The sequence below is a fragment of the Gymnodraco acuticeps genome, unplaced genomic scaffold (assembly GCF_902827175.1).
Source record: "Gymnodraco acuticeps unplaced genomic scaffold, fGymAcu1.1, whole genome shotgun sequence".
NCBI classification, from domain to species: domain Eukaryota; kingdom Metazoa; phylum Chordata; class Actinopteri; order Perciformes; family Bathydraconidae; genus Gymnodraco; species Gymnodraco acuticeps.
Genome location: NW_022990014.1, coordinates 27,185 through 50,126, shown reverse-complemented (window position 1 = coordinate 50,126; position 22,942 = coordinate 27,185). Strand labels below are relative to the sequence as shown.

At 41.1% G+C, this 22,942-nt stretch overlaps 1 protein-coding gene across 4 annotated transcripts in view; it reads left to right on the top strand.

Annotated features, from left to right (window-relative positions):
* Positions 1-22,942, top strand: part of dop1b (DOP1 leucine zipper like protein B) — a 42,596-nt gene that overhangs the window by 2,397 nt on the left and 17,257 nt on the right. Inside the window, exons 1-31 of one of the 4 annotated variants that reach the window (XM_034213219.1) lie at positions 2,158-2,394; positions 5,707-5,884; positions 6,567-6,748; positions 6,864-7,034; positions 7,882-8,062; positions 8,199-8,297; positions 8,611-8,734; positions 8,824-8,933; positions 12,103-12,214; positions 12,688-12,808; positions 13,114-13,233; positions 13,516-13,624; positions 14,268-14,504; positions 14,599-14,909; positions 15,146-15,249; positions 15,325-15,540; positions 16,194-16,468; positions 16,555-16,707; positions 16,863-16,963; positions 17,072-17,262; positions 17,745-19,317; positions 19,522-19,621; positions 19,728-19,919; positions 20,061-20,183; positions 20,289-20,423; positions 20,529-20,584; positions 21,066-21,170; positions 21,532-21,598; positions 21,683-21,842; positions 22,637-22,719; positions 22,810-22,919. In XM_034213219.1, the coding sequence (XP_034069110.1) occupies positions 5,747-5,884; positions 6,567-6,748; positions 6,864-7,034; positions 7,882-8,062; positions 8,199-8,297; positions 8,611-8,734; positions 8,824-8,933; positions 12,103-12,214; positions 12,688-12,808; positions 13,114-13,233; positions 13,516-13,624; positions 14,268-14,504; positions 14,599-14,909; positions 15,146-15,249; positions 15,325-15,540; positions 16,194-16,468; positions 16,555-16,707; positions 16,863-16,963; positions 17,072-17,262; positions 17,745-19,317; positions 19,522-19,621; positions 19,728-19,919; positions 20,061-20,183; positions 20,289-20,423; positions 20,529-20,584; positions 21,066-21,170; positions 21,532-21,598; positions 21,683-21,842; positions 22,637-22,719; positions 22,810-22,919 (5,759 nt within the window). In that variant the 5' untranslated portion in view covers positions 2,158-2,394; positions 5,707-5,746. Of the gene's footprint in view, positions 1-2,157; positions 2,395-5,706; positions 5,885-6,566; positions 6,749-6,863; positions 7,035-7,881; positions 8,063-8,198; positions 8,298-8,610; positions 8,735-8,823; positions 8,934-12,102; positions 12,215-12,687; positions 12,809-13,113; positions 13,234-13,515; positions 13,625-14,267; positions 14,505-14,598; positions 14,910-15,145; positions 15,541-16,193; positions 16,469-16,554; positions 16,708-16,862; positions 16,964-17,071; positions 17,263-17,744; positions 19,318-19,521; positions 19,622-19,727; positions 19,920-20,060; positions 20,184-20,288; positions 20,424-20,528; positions 20,585-21,065; positions 21,171-21,531; positions 21,599-21,682; positions 21,843-22,636; positions 22,720-22,809; positions 22,920-22,942 lie in introns of those variants that run through there. The other 3 variants (XM_034213216.1, XM_034213218.1, XM_034213217.1) reach the window with 3 other exon arrangements.

The following is a 22,942-nucleotide window of genomic DNA, read 5'->3' as shown; positions in this document are numbered from 1 at the left end:
AACCAGCGTTACCAGGTTAGATCAAATACTGTAAATGAAGTAGGTGAATTAAACAGAAGCAAGCATCCAAGGACCGATACCTGTAATTGTGGGCAAACAGGCCATACACCAAACCGTTTGCCATCAGATATAGGAAAAAGTATCAAAATATTCAAATGTTTTACTCAGGGTTTATTTTTTTCAACCCACGTTTGGTGAAGATCAGCTAGAATTGGTGGTGTAAGAGATGATCCAAGGAGGAAATAACTGAATACAAATGTGGTGCTATGCTCCAGAGTTCAGGATATAAGTAACATATGCAGTGCTTGATAAACACCATGCAAGAACCCATCTAGATTCTTAAGTCATTTTTGTGATGTTTTTCAAAATCACAGACATAAAAGAAAGAATTAAATCAATAACTCATACGTGAAAGTTAAGTGAATTAATTTAAAATGAACAGTGAAAATGGTGTGCATTTTAGATGCCAAGGCATTGTTTGAGCACTGTGGCAGACATTTCTGTCCAATAATATGTTTTCTAACTCTATCTTTGTACTGCTAATCTAATATGAACCATACTTTTCATTGTTATTTAAAGTATTAGTCATTACATCTATAAAAATGTCCTATTGTATGAGTCGGCTCATGTCCTCTGGTGCTTAAGGCTGAGAAATATAATGCTCTAATAGCTTCTTACTGACTGTTTGAATTGTAAGGCCTTTAATGTTGCATACATGTATACTATTTGCTTTTTCAACACTCTGTTATTTAACAGTAGCTTCTTGAGTTATGATATAGCTTTACTTGGTCTCAGGTAGAACATGGGGTAAAAAGTCACAACTTCAAGACTTTGTTTAACTTCCTTATGCACAAAGTCAATATTTAGAAAAGAAAGAACACTATTTGTCATTTCTGACCATGCTGTAAAATAATGGTTGGCCAAAAAAGTTGGAACATTTTCTGGGGATGGATTACAAGTGTTTATTATAAGTAGAATACCAGATTGCAGTCTTTAAAATAAATAATTGTTTACTTGAAACATAAATAAATGGTGGCTACATTATCAAAGTATTAGCAATCTAGTACAGACACGTTTTAAAACATTGTTTGCATTATACAGGAGCTCCATCTAGAGACTTAAACCGGTATTTTCCGGTCCTTATGTACATACAAAATGGATTAAACAAGATATATCAATTCATTATTTCAAAACTATTACATTTGACAATTTGGAATTTTGACACAATAATATTTTTTATCAAGAAGTATAACTAGGAGTTTAAAACCAAAAAAAAACTACAGTATATAATACAACCAGATTGCCTCTTATTCAATATGAGGAGTAAGTGCAGTTTTTCACTCAAATGCATTGCAATACAATTACACAATTTCTGTCAACACTTTTCCAAATGTTTGATAAATGAGATTTCTCTCAAGTAAACTGGTTTCAAGATAGTGATTGACGCCATCACACACACTTACTGTCACATTATTTGGCTATCAAGATTAACATGTTCAAATATGTCTGGGGCTAAACAATTATGAAACAACATTTTGACAATGAAAGAAACTTGATACACTATGGTTTATATTTCCATAGACAACAGACCGCTTACCACGAATGACGTATCATAAACATCAGGAATTCTTAAACATATTGATGTGTTGTACTGCCCAATTCCATTGTACTTCTTAAAAGTGAATTTATTTTGTATATTACATAAAATACAGCATACCTCTATTTACCTTTTCACAACGAAAACTGGAAATATTAAATATATCTATATATCTATATATACATTGCATTAAAATATGACATAAATAAAAGTATAGCTAACACTGTGTTTTTAGTTTGCTATCCTATCATATACTTTATGGCTGCAATACAATGTGCAGTTCGCTGTCAAATATCTAGCAGTGAGATGAGAGGTTTGTAAACACGGCACATCCTGGACTATACCAAAGCCTGGGGGCAGTGATATTCTTCTGATATTAATTCTAAAACTGCACGAGGAGAAACCGGTTTAGTTTTGCTTTGGGCAATAATTTACATTAAGATTTCGCATGTATTGACTTTCTGACGACGGTTTAAAGACAAACATCTCCTCTTTTATATTTAAAATACACCCCACCCCACCCCTTAGTTATCGTGAAATTAACATTCCGTCCGCTCTCAGCTCTGAATCAGCTGAGTTGGTGGGTCCCGCCCAGTTCTGTCAATCACCCCTGGTTCTCTCGTCTGGAGATGTTTTGTGACACCCATCATCAGGACGAATAACAGGCTTACTACCACTTGTTCTGAGAGCTACCATAGATTGAAGGATGCACCATGGAGACCGCGCTGTCGCTTCTTTAAGTGTGACTGCTCTGAAGAGTCGGTCCTCGGGCTCCTGTCGGGCTTGTTTCGCAGTTGGTGAGTCATTGATGCACCTGATAGCTAGCTAATGTTGTTTACCACGATGCTTTTACTGTACATTGTACTTGTTACAACCACAATACCATATTATTCCCTCATATATTCTAAAATTGAAACCTTTACGTTTGAATGCTACGTTAACTTTGTGCTTTCATTGCTAGCTTGCTATCTTAGATGTATCCCTGTTTCAGTATTGACGTAAATGTAGCTAACCATAAACTACACAAACATGTTTGAACTAAGTCTTGGTTGCAGTGATATAAACATTAAGTCTGAGGTCGTGCAGTTACATAACAAACAGTACTGACTTCTATTATATGGCCACAGTTTGTGTTGACATCTTGTCTCATCTGCCATTTCATCGACACAGCGTCATATTAAAGCTCTTTATGGTGGTGGTGTCAGTCAGGTGACGCAGTCTATAGCAGAGCTTGTTGTGTGCTATAGTGCGTGTGTCCACTCACTGACTATCAAGGCACTCACTCCTTTGCACAACAGCAGCCTGTAGAAATGCATGCTTTATCGCACTTGCTGTTTTGCTGATGCATACAATGAGGAAGTGAGAACATGCATAAAGTTCTGCTTGGTCAACAGAGGTTGATTATCTCTCACCTATGATTAGGCTGTTTTTATAGATCCTCATTTGCTTGAAGCTTGCACACAAACAAGTTGTCTCTCTGAAGGAAGATTTATAATCCTTCTAAGGAGATACGTCTAAACAATATAGGCAATATATGTATATGTAGAATAGCAGCACCTGAGGGTTGTTTGCTATGCAGGGTGACGTTGTTTTTTACATATTTCGTCTTCAACCACTCCTTATTTTGATATCAAGGTTGTAAATGTGGAAGAAAGTCACGAGTACTTAATGTTGCTTTTTAGAATAAGAAGGTTTTCTCATTTCTCATTATTCTGTTTTGGTCAGAAATAACAAAACACTTGGCATGCATATAAACTGTTGATCATTTCATTACATGTGTAAGACATTTTATCAAAAACATACCAAAAAGATCATGTGAAAAATATGTATTATTAAGCTATAGTACAAGATTCAAAGATTCACTCAACTGAACATGCTGGCAGTGGATAAGAACACAAATAATCCATCTGTTAGAGCCAGTTTTTAGTTTTGTAAAAAAGGCCAAATATTGACACCTAATGTGACCTCTGTTGTCGAGACTAAAAAAGCGACAGCCTCTTAAGAAACACACAGATGGGCAACCTGTGTGAAAGATGCCGTCAAGACACAGTTTTAATTTTAATCGTTAACTTATATTATCCTACACAACTCAAAGAAAGTTGTCAGTCACACAACATCAACACATCATCAGAAGGCAAACAGGTCATCACAACTGTAAAATCAAATAAACGAAAGATACGCGTTAGAACTATCGGTTAAAGACGTCTAGTGGCTTGATGGAAACAAATGAAGGAAGCCGCAACACCATCTTTGTTTTATCCATCTCCATCACTTAGTTGCTATACTCTTACTTTCCACATTTACCCCTTTAAGTAATCCACCCACCCTTATCTGTCTCATTCCTGTGGGTCATGATCTGGTTTTGGCCTTTTTACTTTTTATTTTCATTAATACTTGACATATTTATTGTCTTTAGTTGTTAAATCTATGAAATGTCACAAACACAAGTTAACAAAGACTAAAGTTATTGCTTATAATTGCTTATTATTTTTTGATTGAGCAACAAAAAACTCACTGTAAAACTGTGTTTTGGGGAGAGGCATTTTCAAAAAAGAATGCCAGTAATTATCTTTGATTTTTCTGTCAAAAGGCCATCCTGATTCCGAGTGTTTATGATAATAATAATGATCATGATATTTACTTAAGCGCTTTTCCAATTACTCAGAGTGCTTTACATTAAATTACATTACATATATTAGACATGTAATACACTCATACTGTGGACAATACCCACAGGAGCCATTTGGGGTGAAGTTTCTGCATGTGTTGTTGGGTTCGTCACTCCACAAAGCTCCTCACAGCTCACCAACAGAGTCCAGATGTCTGTTCTCTAATCCTGCCGTCTACTCCCCCACCCATCTCTCTCTTCAGCTTCATTCAAATACATTACAGACTAACACACACACACACACACACACACACACACACACACACACACACACACACACACACACACACACACACACACACACACACACACACACACACACACACACACACACACACACACACACACGCACACACCGTCATCTTTGCCTCGAAAGTAAGAAGAAAGCTACTCTTTCTAGATAATGCAGCATATTAAGATGTTGAACACTTTTTTGCCTATGCAACCAAAACGAGATTGAAGTCAAGCGAAATTATTATTCTTATATATAAAAATGTCCGCTTATTGAAACAAGCTTTTAACCCAACTCTACTGTATGTTTTCCCTCAGCGTTTTAGTGCCTTTCAGCTCATTTGTTTTGGTTTTATAGACTACAACTTTACTGCTCAGTATGCTACCTGGCCATCACCAAACATCAGTAGAAGATAGCATAGGCTAGTGAACGCAGTGGAGCCTTTAGAAGAGCCATTGACTTTGACAATTGACTTAGTGGCAAAACACACAACTTCCAATGAACGCTAATGTTGCCCTTTGTCTGCAGGATGTGTGCTCTGACAACCTTTTAATCAATATGATCACATGTCAATGTCACTGAGGTATGGCCTCAGCAAGCCAAAAGGCCTATTAATGCTGCTTTAAATCACTGTGTTAACAAGACTGAAAACAAACTGTATTCCTCTGTCTGTTTGTGCCAAGTCCATAACTTGTTTTTCTCTTAAACTTCCTGCATGGCCACGGTTTGTGTTAGCAGGACTCCTCCTTCCTCAGACTGCAGCACAGGTCAATCAGACAAACACCGACCAGTCATGAATGAGGACATTTGTCTCCATAGCCTCAGGGCTCATCTCTTTCGACTCCACTTCGAGCGATAGAACTATTAACGAAGCACTTTTATACTAATAAAGGACTGGCTTATCTAAAGCCAGTTGAGTAGCACTTGAAATGTTTTTGCTCTATGAAGCCTGATGTACTTATATGATTCTGTTTTCTTCAAGTTGTATTTTGTTGGTCGAACGTACTTATTGTAAGTCGCGTCAGCTAAATGTAATGTAATGTAATATCAGTGAACAGAGTTCATTGGCTAATTGTATTTGCCAGAAACAAGCCTCAGAGGCCGAGGTGAGGGATATCCAGGAGGATGCAGACAGATACTATCGCTGAGCCGATAGTATCTGTCTGCATCTTTTCTTAAGATCTGTTGTTTGTCTTGCCTCTTTTTAAGGAATATTGTGCTGAAGATGCTGGGATCACATTGATGTATCATGGATCCTGAGGAGTTAGAACTGCAGAATGACTACCGCTACCGTAGCTATGCGGCGGTTATTGAGAAGGCGCTGCGAAACTTTGAGTCCTCGAGTGAGTGGGCCGATCTCATCTCCTCCCTGGGGAAGCTCAATAAGGTAAGGTAACTGTATGAGGGATGAGTGGATGTGATCCTATAAACACTGTACATTCTTATATTTTAACTGGATATCTCAGTATTAAGAACTTTGTCTATCGTGTCATTTGAATTCACAGTAGCATTTTGCGTTTTCTATTTTGGTGTTGTCATTTTGCAGGTGTCAACTTCACAGCTGCTGTGTGTTTCAGTTCTCTGTTTGATGAGGAAGTTTCTTTTGTGTATTGAAACTCTCTCTCTCTCTCTATAACACACCCTTATTGCTCCAGTCTTCTGGCTATTTATTTCGGGCAGTAAACATCTCACTTTACTGTACTTTCCCCCTGCTGAGTTTACTTTGGAGTGTCTTTGTGTGCTGATGCACAATTAACATCTTAGATTACACAGAACATGTGATAGAAAACACTGACAATATGCATTAAAAAAAATCCAAATTCAATCTAATATGGGATATTGTTGTTTAAACACGATAATAAATGATAAAATAATGAATGATAATCAAATTATAATACATACATTGGTATGGAAAGTAATGGAACATATTTAATTGCACTGGATAATTTACAGAATGTGTGTTTTTAACAAGATATTACTACATATTATGTTTTGTATGTGATTGTAATCTAGCAGTATTTTTGCAACACGCCATTTGCTAACCTTTTTTTCCTGTCTTTTACCTTCAGGCTCTGCAGAGTAACCTTCGCTACTCCCTCCTGCCGAAGAGGCTGATCATAGGGAAGCGTCTCTCACAGTGTCTACACCCCGCACTTCCGAGCGGAGTACACCTCAAGGCTCTGGAGACATATGAGGTCATTTTCAAAATCATTGGATCAAAATGGCTGGCCAAGGATCTGTTCATTTACAGGTGACTTACAAGAAACTGGCATGAACCTTTTACTGCTTGTGGAGAGAACTGGCCTGATGTGTGCAGAATGTTATGATATTGAATTTGTGTGTGTGTGTGTGTGTTATGTTTTCAGCTCAGGATTGTTCCCGCTGTTGGGCCATGCAGCCATGGCAGTGAAGCCCATGTTGCTGACTCTGTACGAGCGCTACTATCTCCCGTTGCAGAGGGCTCTGCTGCCAAGTCTCCAGGCCTTCATCACAGGACTGCTGCCAGGCCTGGAGGAGGGGCTGGAGGTTTACGACAGGTACAATATTCTATATTTCTCTTATTGTTAACATATCACATGAAAACACCAAACCAAAAATAAATGTATCCTACTGACACGCTCTGTATCCAAAGTCTGATATAAAATGTGTCATAAACAAATAGCCACGCTGTTGTGCTGGGAGGAATGTTCCGTCATTAAGATGAACACGGGCACTGTAGTTTATTTTTTGTCAATCACACTTACACTCTGCTGCTGCTGTACTTGATAACCAGGTGTGCATTTATCTGCAAATATTTCCTTTCAAGTGCACTCGTTTTCTCCGATAATGAAAGTATACACGAGTGACTCATTAAAGAAGGAACAAAGGGGGTTGGGGCCGAAAGCCGCAGACAGGGTAGGGAAGTAAAATAAGAGACAGAAACTGTCATTTTTTATATAATCTTTTGCCACTAGTACAGCAAAAACATTTAAGATTTAATCAAGTTAAGAAATCTTCTAAAAATACATTTCCATGCAAATAATTATGGGTATTCTAGCTCTTGAATAACTCATATATTTTTGCTTACTCAAAAATGGTAACATTTAATTGAATTGTTTAATGTTTAACTAATGTTTTTAGTTTGTCTAACAACTTTCATTTATGCTAAACAAATGTACACTTTATGGGAGGACAGCTTGGTATCAGAGACTACATCAGGTAATGTGACACAGCATAAGCAGCTTATGTCATCGACTTGCTTTAGGCGTTACTCGTATACAAAAACAATGGAAGATTTGAATTGATTGGTATGACATCACTAACCACAAGGTCATCCTGCCACTCAGAAACACAGATTTATAAGTTTAATGTCTTCTCTCCATGTTGTCCTCTCTCTCTGTCCAGGACTGACGCCTTGTTGCTCCGCCTGTCCCTCCTAGTGGGTCAGCAGGTGTTCTACGGTGCGCTGTGGGGCAGCATGCTGGTCACTCCCATGGTGCGGCTGCCTGCCTCCGTCTTCATAGTCACACATTTTGACTCCCTGCGTCAGCAAAAACACATGCTGGGCTACGACCACAGGATGGTGGTGAGTGTCTGTGTTTCTGTAACTGCACAAATGTGGTATATGCATTATTTAATGATTATGGGAATATTTTTGGTATTTCTGTCATGTTTTAGTTTAGTTCATCTGTCGGACCTTCTCACCTTCTGTCTTTTTTCAGATAAAGTCGGTGTGTCTTTCTCTGCAAGACTCAAATGTCCTGGTACAGAGGAACATGCTGGAAATCCTGCTCTACTTTTTCCCCTTTGCTACATGCCTGGTAGGTAGGCACATCCAAACACTTCCTGTTTTTTTGGACAACATCGTTAACCTTTTTTTTCCATTTATCATAGGGCCCGTCCTGCCATTAGACTTTCATAATTTCCTAGATAGACAGACGGATTAGTTTTAGATCATTTTTTATTATTATCTATATAGATCTACCTCTATTATTGTGTTGTCTCAATTTTTATTTGAATGTATTTGTTCTAACTTTATTGGTTTATAATAAACCTATCTGTACTACACCTTGAACCGACCTGTGTTTATGGTATTTGCTCTATAAATACAACTTCCTTGCCTTGTTTGTTTAGGACACAGAGGAGTCCGCTATTGCCTTGAGTCAGGAAGAGATGACAGCAGTGGTGTCTGCAGCCTCACTCACTCTCCTCCGCAGAGACATGTCCCTCAACAGACGCCTCTATGCCTGGCTCCTAGGTGCCGATAATCGAAATGAACTTCAATATTAATGAACCCATTCAATTTCCTTTCCTACTCAGTATTTACCATTGTGTATGTGTTTTCAGGAACGGACAAAAAAGGAGCAATGGTGGCACCTCATCCCACCCTCTCTGCTACCACTGAGGAGCATACAACATTCTACTTCAACACCTACTCCAGAGATATCCTTGTGCAGGTAACACATTTGTTAACACACAACCAAAACCAACAATAAATACTTAAAAATAGTACAACCTGATTTTAAAATTCAACAATATGAGAAATTAGCTTATGCTGAGAGTTAGTTGACACGATCGATACCATGTTCATGTTTGTAGGTTATTGATAAATCAACAGCCATTAGGGTTAGATAGATTCACATTATAACTACACACTGAGGGGGACAAGTACCTCAAAAGGTCACTAATTGAGAAGTAGTAAAACCATATGTTTATTTAACACTAGAACTGCCAGAGGTCGCTGTATAACTAAAACTATGAAGGTAGATATGGTGCAAAATGCGAGAGCGTGTAAAACCTGATGTGAGCACTTGCATAAAAAAAATCTAAGTTTGTGTGCATACATTTACACTTGTATAAAATATCCACGTAACTGTGAACCAAATGTACACTTGTATAAAATATCCACATAACTGAACCAAATTTGAAGTCACAGAAGAAAAAAAAAAGTTTTGTAGCTTGTAGAAAAAAAATGAACTTAGTGATGAAATGTTCACTTGCAGAAAAATACATATTATTTAAATATATTTTCCATTACAACTGCAACTTGGTTATTACAACCTCTCAAATCAGTCATTACAACTTGACGAATCTGCTCTGTGGCAGTGTAAATTGACTTTTGCTACACTTCTTGCGATAAATGTGTCGCAAAAGTAATTTTCACCTGTAGATATAGGGGGAGGGAGGGGGGTTGGAGCGAAGGGGTGGAGCTATCAGAATGACGAGGCTCATGGGAGGCTCGAGTCAGTCACTAAGGCCCATTCCCAAACCGCCCCCTACACCCCACCCCTACACCCTACCCCTCCGTTTGCGCGTTCACGCGGAGGGTCCGCCATATTGAGGGCTTTTCCAAAGCAACGAGTGTGGAGGGGGAGTGGGCTATCAAGCCCTCAAACAGCGAGTCTGCAGCGGTGCTGACTTGAGACCGATCTCTACCTGACCGGAGTCACGCTGTGTGTGTCCGTCAGGAAACACGCTGTTTACAAGTAGTTCCAGCAAACATCCACTGATAAATTGCGATGTTAACAACCTCATGATAACCTCATATGTTTTTAACTTAGGATCATACCTGTGTTTAGTCTAGAAAAAGGTAAATGTGTGCATTTTATTATAAAGTTGTGTATATTTACAGACCGTTGCAAAAACTAAGAAGCTTATAAACATCAGGTTTAAAACTAAAAGAGCTTTGAAACACAATGGCCCAATCCCAAACCACTCCCTCGACCCTACCCCTCCGCGACGGAGTGAACTCCGTCTGTAGCCACACCCTCCTGTCAGATGGAGGGAGTAAATACAGCAGCAAGCTTTGGGACGGCCTCCCCTCTCTCGGCAGAAACAGGAAATGCCGTAACTGTATGTAACAACGGGTTCAAATCAGCATCTCTTAGACAAAAAGTTTAAATGAATAACTCAAATAAAACTCCAAACATCTTTCATTGTGTTTCAAAGCTCATTTAGTTTTAAACCTGATGTTTATAAGCTTCTTAGTTTTTGCAACGGTCTGTAAATATACACAACTTTATAATAAAATGCACACATTTACCTTTTTCTAGACTAAACACAGGTATGATCCTAAGTTAAAAACATATGAGGTTATCATGAGGTTGTTAACATCGCAATTTATCAGTGGATGTTTGCTGGAACTACTTGTAAACAGCGTGTTTCCTGACGGACACACACAGCGTGACTCCGGTCAGGTAGAGATCGGTCTCAAGTCAGCACCGCTGCAGACTCGCTGTTTGAGGGCTTGATAGCCCACTCCCCCTCCACACTCGTTGCTTTGGAAAAGCCCTCAATATGGCGGACCCTCCGCGTGAACGCGCAAACGGAGGGGTAGGATGTAGGGTGTAGGGTGTAGGGGGCGGTTTGGGAATGGGCTAATGAAAGATGTTTGGACGGAGTTCACTCCATCACGGAGGGGTAGGGTCGAGGGAGTGGTTTGGGATTGGGCCACAGTCACTGTCACTACCCGATCTGCAGCTCTGCCCGATCTGCAGTGCGCATGTGCGAGATGGTCTGCCATATTGGACAACTCCGGACGGCAACCCAAGTAGGACAACATTGACACAGTGGCTTTTGGCAAAGCTCAAAAGGAAAACTTGAGAGAGATGAGTTATTGTTATTACAACGTGACTTCACTATTATTTAACAACTATTTTTATTGGGTTCTTTTATTTGGGGTTAAGTACATTGTCAGAATAAGTGAGAAATGGATTTAACTTCTGTTAGACAGCTATCATACTGAATACATATTTACTGTGAATGTGTGCAAAAATGTATGGCATATAGCTGTCTAACAGAAGTTAAATTCAAAGTCTTCAAAGCGGATGTAATCCTCAATCACAATAATAATATTAAAAGTAATACTGGGCAATTAATGAGAAACGGGTCAAATTTACCCGCTATTGATTTTCAAGGTACAATGTTCTTTTATTTATCATACAGAACAGTGAGTTTTGATCGCACAGGAATGAAACTTATACCAATAGAATCTGTGGACTCTCAGCTTTTCCTATTATATAGTTTGTGCAGATAGCATGAAGTATAAAATATCACTACCAGTGCTGATTTAAACGCTTGGTGTTAGACTTGTGTTTTGTTTAGGTACGTATCTCTCTATCTATCTATAACTATCTATCGATCTATCTATAACTATCTATCTATCAATCAATCTATCTATATATCTCTCTTTCAATCTATCTCTCTATCTATAAGGAACCGCAGTAGACAAAAGGCGTTGCTATAGTAACACGTCATGTTTACGCTGCATTTTCTACGAGGTAAATATTACCCGCTGGCGGATATAGGTAAAAATGGCATTTCCTTTGGCGATTTTTTTAATCTGACTTCATATTGACCATTTTTAACAACAGAGGGTGCTACATAACACACTTTCAGGAAAAGTCACGGAATGGGAGACTTGAATATTTTATTGAAAAAAAGTTACATACAATCAAAAAACAGCTGCGGGTAAAATTGACCCGTTGGCGGTTCTAGTGTTAATCAGTAGAATATTTGAACTAAGTACATTTTAGCTTGTAGATTAAATGAGAGGAAGCATAATTGACCTGTCAGTTTTTATCAGTGTTCCTATTTTCCTTATTCTCTGTGTTTCTGTGACTTCAGGCCCTGATTAACATCCTCAAACAGAAGGATGTGGAGAGCAACCCAGAGAATGTGATTGGGCACCTTAAGCCCTTCCGCATCATAATCAGTCTGCTGGATAAACCGGAGATAGGTAGGCAGCTCCAAGCAGTACAGTAAACAAATACGACTTACTGGATCCACCACTCTTTATTTATGTCTCGGCTTTTCTCTAAGCATGTTTCAATAGGCCACATTCACCAGTATCTTCCTACTTTTCTCTTCAAATGTTCCTGAGAAAGGTCCTTAGAAAAGTCTAAGCCTGATTCATGATATGTTTTAAAACCACTGAATTGTTAGTCCCTTTGTGTTGTTATAAAATAAATAAATGTTCCCATAAATTGAAATATCATGCCATTCAGCATTAACGCCCCACCAATTCAAATAAAAAGGCATGAGATTTCAGTGCTGTGTGCACACAGAAATTAAAAGAACATTTGAGAGAATTTCGTCAAAATCGCCCCAAACAAAATTCTAAAAAGGGTTGAGCAACAAGACAAAAAAACTATTTTCGAAAATAATGTATTATTTATTTAACGGTGAATAACGCTCATTGTTTCTTTGCAGGTCCAGTGGTCTTGAACAGTGTTTTGTTGGAGGTGGTGCGAGCTTTCTACAGCTACTGTCGAGAGATGGTGGGAGAGGAAAGCATCACCAGCTCAGGGCTCGCAGGCAACCAGCTAGCCAGGTGAGAACCATCGAGGAAAGGAAAGATCCAAACAATGGCCGTTTCTCAATGTCGAGTATACCTGCTGCAGAGCCACTATTTCAAGTATACTACGTCATCGAGTGGCGCCGAATGCTGGGCATTTAACATGCATTTAAACAGTCCTTCGGCGCCACTCGATGATGTAGTATACTTAAAATAGTGGCTCTGCAGCAGGTTTACTCGACATTGAGAAACGGCCCATATGTCTGTTGAACACTTGTTTAACTAAAAATATGACAAAAATGGAAGACAAAAATCATGCTTTTCCCATTCCTCTTCAACAGTAGGATCAAAGAGAACAGAAATGCATCAGAGATCATAAAGACGGTGAACATGCTTGTGAGCACCATGAACAGTGAATACCTGTGGGAGTACATGACCCGGCGCTTCTGCACCTCTCTCGGGTACGGCAGGAATGACACAAAATCCTTATTTACAAAAGCGAACAATGCTTATTGTGTAAAAAATTGTCAATTGCTGACTTGTGGACATTAAATATTTCAGGGAAAAGTCAGCATTAACAGAGTAAACAACAATGTCAGCAAATGGCTGAATTAAATCATTTGTTTCTGTGCAAATGAATATGCCAAGATAATGTAGAAAAAGGAATGTGAACTTTTTTGGTTAACCCGCAAATATCAACAGACGAAGACCACTGTTTTGATTTCTCCATCTTTACCCAACAGTGACAAAGATGACCCACCCACGCCTCCTCAGCATGAGCGCACTCAGCCTGCTCCGTCTGTCACAGAGATGTCTACGCTCATCATCTTCCTGCTTGACGTTCTCCCTCTGGTAAACAACTTACACAGACGTATGAATACCCTCATCTGTTAAATTAAATTGATGCAGCAAATAATGCTATTGATAATTAATAATAATAATAATAATAATAGATTTAATTTGTTAGCGCTTTTACAGGTGCTCAAAGACGCTTTACAGATATAGTGAAAAGAAAGGAACAACAAATAAATATATAGTTAAAGTTAAATAATACAAAAACAATCACACATTAAAAGCCAGATTGAAGAGGTGAGTTTTTTTGAAGGTGGTGAGGTCAGTGCAGTCTCTGATGGGTTGTGGGAGTGAGTTCCAGAGGGTGTGGGCAGTGACGGAGAAGGCTCTGTCCCCCCAGGTCCGGTGATTGATGTGGGTGGGGATGGATAGGAGGTTGGCTTCTGATGAGCGGAGGCAGCGATTAATTACAAATAATGCATGAAAATATTTGGGTTTGGCATTTTGCAAAATCTAACAAATACTGTACATGACCAATGGAAAGCAAATAACTTAAATAGAGAAAACGGTAAGCTTCCGGTACCCACTAAACAAATATTGAAGATTATTCAGTGTTAAATTACCCAAGTTTGAGTCATATACAGCTGAAAAACATGTTTACTGTACACAAATAGTGTGTTTTATGTTGTTTTTTCTCCCACAGGAGCTCCATGCTGACATTCAGTCCCAGTTCCTCCCTGAGATACTGGGTACCATGCTGCGGACCCTGCACAGCCACATGGACTCCATCAGCCTGGAAGATGTCACCCAGGGTCTCCGCACCTCCTTCAAGGTCCTGAGTAAGATCCAGATGCCTGTAGCTTATATGGACAATGAGGCAGGGTCCCAGACAGAAGAGCTGGAGTTTCAGTCAGCGGAGGAGGAAAGCAAAACAAATCAGGTGAGGCATTTACAGTCAGAACCATGTAGTGTTGCTTTTTTTTTTTTATTTGTTATGTTTTACTGTGACTTAACATGGGTTGTACTCTATCTAGGGTATTGAGAAGGAGGGAGAGGAGGATGGCAAGGTTGGCAAGGTTGGCCAGGTTAATGGTCACCATGCAGAGGAGGAGCTGAAGAGAGATGGAGGAGAGGAGGCAAACGGTGTTTACCCAACACTCAGGTCTGAAGACAGCGGATTGGGAATCAGCGCCTCACCATCAGAGCAGCATCTCCCACGAGTCATGGGGATCAGGGAGGAGGGAAATGGAGTTTGCAAAGAAGCCGAGGGAGTATGGAGGAGGGGAGGCAGCGTAGACAACATGAGCCAGTGTCTGCAGGACATCCTGGCCTTCATAAGCACCAGGTAAACTACTGAGACATTGTTCAATTACCCGTAACCTACATTGACCTCCTTTATTATCCTTTATTATGTGTTTGTATATATATCTATGTATATGTATTCAGACCTACTGTGTATTGTACTGTGTGTAATCACAACTGAGCGAACACCTGAATTTCTCCTTTGGGATACAATCAATGTGTTTCTTCTTCTTCTTTATTAAGTGTGATTTTTATAAATACTTTCCCTCAATGTTTCAGATACCTGCTGGTGCAGGTGGAGGACGTCAGGGCATCGGAGAAAGAAGCTCAGCCCGACCTTACTGCTGCTTCTATGCATCAGAAGACATCGGTACAGGCCAAAGGTGGGCGGGAAATGAAAGACAAACTGAGTGAACTGTTCAATCCACACAAGTTTAAACCCCACCCTGTATCTGAAGGCCCGCCCCCAGCAGCCCCCACAGAGAAGAAGAAGGAGCGGGGGCATCTGGACTGGGCGGCCGGCTTCATGCCCCGCAGCAGGGCGGAGATCTCTGAGGCCGGTCGACAGGCTTTCACCGCCACCTGCCACCTGCTGCTGGAGTGCACCACCTTCCCCGTCTACCTGAGCGAAAAGGAGACTCTGGATCTCCACACTCACATGTTTGGCAACACAGGTCAGCACAGAGAAGTTATTTATCCAGCTGATTTAATACTGTTGTCAGCTACATACTTTAAAGGTGGGAGCTGCAATTATAGACAGAAAGATAGATCATAGTTGAACTCGGCAACCAAAGAAATATGAATAGATCCCGTCAGTGCTCTTTGAGAACCTCAGCCTGTGCCAGATTTAACTCTCACTGCCTATGGCCTTTCCCCTGCCGAAAAGATTATATGTGGCTTGTAGGGCTGTACCGATAAGTAGCCTTATTTATAATGTTGACATTTACATTATTTTGATTTAGAACTTGGAGAAACTGAGTCCACTTTCCACCTTTTCTTGCCCTCTCTCTGTTACAGAACATTTCTGTAACTGTCAAAGTCCAAAAGTCGAAATGCATTGATCAAAGATAGATCTTATCATTTCTAAAAATCAACATCAGATTTTTATCAAACAAATGTTCTGCTTCAATTAATATTTGTTTGCCTACATTTGAGGTTTTATTCAAAAACTTTAATAAAATATGTGAATGGAAATGTTTTCCACCCACACACAGAATTGACAGCCAGTCAATGAGGAGTTAATCGCCTGATTTGACACAAAGTGTATCGCATTAGAATCACAGACTCCACCCCCACAGAAATGACAATGCGATTTTGTTTTCCGTAGGTGGGATGGATGTGGACAGCCTACCTGTGTGGTTGAGGTCCTTGATGATACTGTGCTGCCTGTCCAGAGACTACAACATCCAGCACACTGCAGTGTCCTCCCTGTTGGAGCTCATCAACCATTCCCAGTCCTTAGCGCTGGTCATCCAGGACAAACACAAGCGCTACCAAAGATCTGAGTCCAACCCTCTGAGTGAGCGGCTGCAGATGGTCACTGTGCCCCCCATCTACCCTGCTATGCTTCGTGTCGTAGAGGAAGGCACAGATTTCTACCAGGTTAGATTATAAAATGGGAAATTATGTTGTAGCTCAATGAAGCTCAATTTAAATGTAGTATTTAATCTTTATTTCCCGTGACTCAGAGGGTGTCCCAGGTTCTGTGGAACCAGCTGGACACGGAGAGGAGAGAGCAGCACATTTCCTGTGTGGAGCTCTTTTACAGGCTTCACTGTTTGGCTCCATCGGCGTCCATCTGTGAAGACATCATCTGCCAGGCGCTACTGCACAAAGACAAGGTGTGTAAGCCTGCAAACACACTGAACACAATTCATTCACAAAATGTAATGCTCTCCCGTGTGTCGGCTTTAACAGGATACATAAAGAGAGGTACTACTAATGTGGCAAGTTGAAGAACAGTGTAAAAAGTTATCCTTGTGTTTGTCTGCCTCAGTCTGTTAGGCTGGAAGCACTACACCGCTTCACTGTTCTGTGGCACCTGACCCGGGAGATCCAGACCAACAGGATCACGTCTATTAATCGCTCATTTGACCGGTTAGTGCATAATACAGTACAGACAAACATTATTATGATTAAGACATGGGATGTTGGGTTCCTTTATTTTCAAAATCTAACTGTTCTTAAAATGTGCGTCTCTGTCAGGTCTCTGTGTGTTGTGGTGGACAGTCTGAGCTGTACAGACGGATCAATCAGTGCAGCAGCTCAGTGCTGGCTGATCAGGGCTCTGTCCCTCAATGATGTCATCCGGATCCTGGAGCCCATCCTGCTGATGCTACTCCACCCCTCCACACAGCGCTGCTCCATTCAGAGCATCAAACAGAATCTCACTGCTGGTAAGTGCATCTGTCAGCATGTGTTGCAAATGCTGTGGATGTTGAGATGCACCTATTTTAATTCCCGATCTTTTAAAAGTCTGACCTTTGGGTTCTGATTTCTGACGATGCAGGGTTTTCTTTACATTTTCTCTAAAACTGTACCAAGTTACTGTACCTTCTCTCACTCTCACTGAAAACAAATCTCAAATATGCTTCGAATGGGTTTTTGGCTGTTCCGCCACAGCTTATTTGGACTTGCAGATGTTCTAAAGAAGAAAGAACAAAGGAAAAACATGTTGTGTGTGTGTCCGGATGAATTGTGTGCTGCAGCTGCAACCGTGTAAACAGCATTAAAAACATCATGTTTGTGTACATTTTAATAAAACATCATATATGAGACTAGTTGGCTGATCACTGGTCATGGTCGGTGCTTCTATGATAATATTTAAATTGTATGAATATCTTTGGTTTGGCTCTAATTGTGTTTTTATTTCCTAAAGGTAATGTGAAAGCTCTGAACAACAGAAGTCGAAGCTCCACCAAAACATCTGGGACATCTCCAGATTCCATGGCAACAGAGGTCACCACCTTAAATCTCATGAACATTCTGGACCGGGAAGCCCTGTGGGCAGAGCTGGAAAGCGGGTCGGAGCTGGCCAAAGAACCAGACACTTTAGCGTTATCTAGGAGTGTGAGCGAAGTGACAGAAGAGGAGGATAGAGAGGAGGAGGAGGAGGAGGAGGAGGAGGAAGCAGAGAGCGAACACACTGAGTCAGCTGACACTAGTGGTGCCCAGTTATCCACCGAGAACTCCAGCTCCGGCTCTGTCCCCAGCACTGAGGAAGCAGGAGTGCTCAACGGCCTGCGGAGGATAGAGTCCGGTCACACACAGGCGTCTGATTCACTGTCAAGCGAGGATGAGGAAGATTTGGAGCTGGAGGCAATAGCCCGGTCTCGCCTGTTGAAACAGGAGCGTGAGAAGAGAGAGGCCATTGACTCTCTGTTCCGCCATGTGCTCCTGTACCCTGTGGCGGGCGGGTGGCGCCATCTGCTGCAAGGCTTGGCTCTTTTAGACAGTCTGATGAGGAGCAGTGCTGAGTGTCCTCTGGTGGACGCACTCTCCTACACTTCTCTGGACACAAGCTCTGCTGCACATTTAAACCTGGTCTCCAACCTCCTGCAGCGCCACCAGCAGGCTCAGGGAGGTCAGGGCTTCTACGGCGGCCTCCTCTCTCCTTCCTCCTCCCCCTCTGTGCCCCCATCCCAGCTCATTGAACTGCTAGTGTCCTTGTGCCTGAGGTTCCTGCGCTCACAATACCCTTCCTATCTGAGCCTGGGTCCCCTTGACCTGCAGGGAAACAGGGAGGTTCAGGTGAAGAGTGTGGGGGTGCTGACCCGCATGGTGAACCAGCTCGGCTGCATCGCACAGGGACAAGAGGGCAACGGGGCCAGTATGGAGCCCATCCGCAGACTCCTGTCAGAGTGTAAAGTGCAGCAATATGCTCTGCTTACACTTTCCGCATCCATGTATGCCGGTCAGAGGGGAACGGACAAGGGACCCCCAAAGGGTGTGGAGCTGCTGGAGGAGCAGGGCGGCCTGTCGGAGGAGAGTCTGGTGAATCTTGGAGCAGGAGGCGGACAGGAACAGTACCCCTTGCAAATGGAGTTACTGAAACTCCTCCAGGCTCTCATAGTGTTGGAGTACCATGTGTGCGGGGCTGCCTCGGCGTCTGGCCAGCCCGCAGAGCCTCGTGAATCCCCAACTGCCACCACCCCGCTGGCTCGTGAATGGCAAACTGCGGTTCTTTTTCAGCAGTCCATCAAGGCCGCCCAGTACGTCCAGAGCCATCCCATCACAGCGCAGGGAATGTTTGTTTCTGCCGCAGCCAGGGCACTGCAGCCACAGTACGGCTACTCCATGCACCCCCACTGGGTGTCACTGCTGTGCTCCTCGCTGCCATACCTGGGTCGATCGTTAGGCATCATTGTGGCTCCACTCATCAGTCAGATCTGCAGGAACTTGGACGAGCTGGTCAAGCTTTACGAGCATGATGGAGGGAAGACAAACCCGAGGTAGAGCACCATTTTAAAAACAGAGTCTCTCAGTACCATAGTTTTTTACACTGTAACAATTTGTCCTTTTCAATGTTAAGGTAGTATCTACTGACATTTAAAATGAGACAGTAAAGAAACCATGACTAAAACCCATATAAAACATTTCTAAATTAAGACACACATTTATTTTTATTTATGAAGTTTGTTCTTTGTTTCGAACAGCCTGAGTGGTAGAAGGGAAAACATTTCCCCTGATTACCCTCTCACTCTGCTGGAGGGCCTGACCACCATTACACACTATTGTCTACTGGACAACAAGAGGGTGAGGAATGAAACACACAAACACACACACACACACACATGCATATTAATATCTTATTTGAATAAGAATTTAAATACCCATTTTCCATTATCTTTCTCTCTGTCAGTCTTTTGTGGCCTGCGATCCTATGGATGTTCGGAATGCACGCAACGCTGTGATCGAGGCACTACCGGACATGCTCAGTAGCATGGCGTTGTTGTGGGGAGTTGTCATGAGGGAAGAGCTTCAGACGCGTGGAGCAGACACTGTCCAGAGCAGCAGACATACTTCTACCTCTGTCTACTTTAAAAGCACCAAGGTGTGTGCTACATTCACATTTATGCCATTCTAAATATATGTAATCACAGATCTGTGTCATTTAGGTTGTGTCGACCCTGCACATTCACATGTTCTCCTGTTAAACCGTGTGCATATGTTATTCTTTTCACTCGTTGTTTAGATCTTACGGCAGCGGATACTGGAGTTCCTGGTCCCTCTAACTGGGCCTTATGGGATTCAGCTCATGGCTTCACTGGGAGCAGTGTGGAGCAGCAGGAAGAGTAAAAGGAGACATAAAAACAAAGTAAGAACTGCAGTTTTTACAGAAATCTGGAAAGAACATATACACGTCTATCTCACAAAGAAACGTTATTGCATTTGTTGGCATCATAACTCTCTCACTCTTTAGGTTTTACCTGTGGCCAGTGAGTCTCGTCTAACCATTGTGGCTCTGGTCAAATCACTGCACACCCTGCACACGGATACCATCCTACAATTGGTCAAGGAGGTGGTGAAAAAACCACATCAGATCAAAGGGGACCAGGTATACAAAAACACATACAGGCACAGCTCTCAACACGTGTATTCTGGAATTTTCAGAAGTACATTCTCCCTGACCTGAATCATGTTTTACTTTTCTCTCTATCAGAAGTCAACACTGGTAGATATACCAATGCTTCAATTCAGCTACACCTATATCCAGAGGTAATTATGACATGCAATGCAAGTTTTCACCTCGGGTTGAATACAAATATAAGACAGATTTACAATTACAATTTACAAATGTTCCTTATTATTATATATTATTTATTGTTAACTATTCCACAATCTTCTTGAAGACGCTTTAGAGACAGGGCTTTCTTAGTAGCTGCTGGAACAGTCTCCATGAAAGTATAATATAATACAGCAGAATCTATTGAATCCTTTAAAATGTGTCTTAAGGCCCACTTACTCTTGCCTGCCTCTGCAATGATTAAAGATGTGATTTGCATTCATCTTAAATGCATGAATGTATTTGTTTCTGTGTATGTGCTGTGTATTTATGCATTATATTCAGCTACTTTTGTCAATAGATTATCTTCTTTGCAAAAGTGTTGATGTTGTTTAGAACTGTCTAACTGGTATGTTTTTAAAATGCTCTATTTATAAAATCGACTTGAATCTAATCATTTCTCTTTATTTGTAGCATTTCAGCTCAGACTCTGCAGGAAAACGTGGTTCCTCTCCTAAGTTTGTTACGGGAATCTGTTCAGCTCAACCTGGCCCCGCCCGGCCACTTCTTGTTGCTGGGGTCAGTTTTCCACACAGTCAATTGTACAATACAGGGTTGCACAACAAAAAGCAGGTGTAGTCCCTTTATTTAAACAGCTGATAAATGCACTGCACTCTATGACATTAATATGCTCTACCTATTTGTATGCTTTTATTGTCTGTCCATAGCCTTTATGTGCCTTGTATTTATTCTTATGTGTGCCTCTTATCTATTCTTGTAATATTATATTTGGTTATAATGTTATGTTCGTTGTGAAGCACTTTGGCAAACCCTCTGTTTTTAAAAATGTGCTATAGAAATAAAGTGGATTGGATTGGATAACATGTGTTGGTCTCCTATATTAAAAATATCTTACTTATTAATGGTTTCTGTTTTGCAGAATACTCAATGACTTTGTCAATAGGCTCCCCAACCTGGACAATAAGAAGTACACCAGAGACCTGCAGGTGTGAGTCAGCTATATAGAATGTAATGTTGTAACACTCTAGCTATGACACTGTAGTGATATTGATGGTGCCGTTATTGTGCAGGAGGTGACTCAGCGGATCCTGGAGGCAGTGGGGGGGATCGCAGGCTCCTCCCTGGAGCAGACCAGTTGGCTGAGCCGCAGCCTGGAGGTCAAAGTGCAGCCACAGGTGTGCCCTGATGCAGAGGAGCATGACGATGCAGATGTGGATGGGGACCACTATGGTAATTTGACATACTTCTGTCAAATGCATGTGAGCTGACTTCATCTGCAATCCCCATTAACTGGTTGAGAACACTTCAGGGGATTCATATAAAACAGAAAGTTCAGGTGCTTGATAATGATTGGCTCAGCCACGCCTGATAACATCAGTCACACAGCCAAACAAACTGTTTCAAATAGTTCAATTCAATTCAAAACCTTTATTTATCCAGGTAAAATCTCATTGAGATCAATGATCTCTTTTTCAAGGGAGACCTGCAGCAGTAGGTTCCACAAGAAGACATAAAAACATAAACAACAGAACAATAAAAGGACATCATACAGCAAAATGTACAGGGATTACAATTTACATATTTAACCACAAGTACAGGTACCAACAGCATCTGATTTTGTAGCATCCAACCGAGCTTTAAAAACATGTAGTGGTACTAGCTTGTAGTCCGATTTTTTATTATTTATTTAATGGTTGGATTAGTCATATAAAAGTAGTAGGAAAAGATCAACAGGATAAAGGAGGAATATAAAAGAAGAATGGAGACATGCTGAAATCACTGAGAGAAATTGAAGAGCTGGAAAAGTAAAGTCAACACTTAAAAATAGTGTTGTGTGTTAAGTGTTTCACTTAACTTAACTTTCAACTTAAGAGAAGGGGTCAGCTGCTAGAACTAGCACAAACAATTACTTTCATTATTGATTACATAGATGACTATATATTCGTTTATTCAATTAATAATTTTGGTATATAACATTTCAGAAAAAAAAGAAAACTCTTATTCCTTTCTTATCTCCTTGTCAGAGTCAATGGCTCAAGCGAGCACCATGGTCTCCTCCTCGGCCCCCTCGGCCTACAGCGTGCAGGCTCTGGTTCTCCTGGCTGAGGTAAGATTTCTTAAGTTTTATTTATGAGGAAAAATAAATGCGTGACTTATTTTGTGTTTGTATTGTTTATCACATTCTCTTGCTGAATAGGTCTTGGCACCACTTCTGGACATGATATACCGCAGTGATGAGAAGGAGAAGGCCGTTCCTCTCATCACTCGACTCATGTACTATGTTTTCCCCTACCTGAAGAACCACAGGTAATCAGTGTTCATGGCTCTCA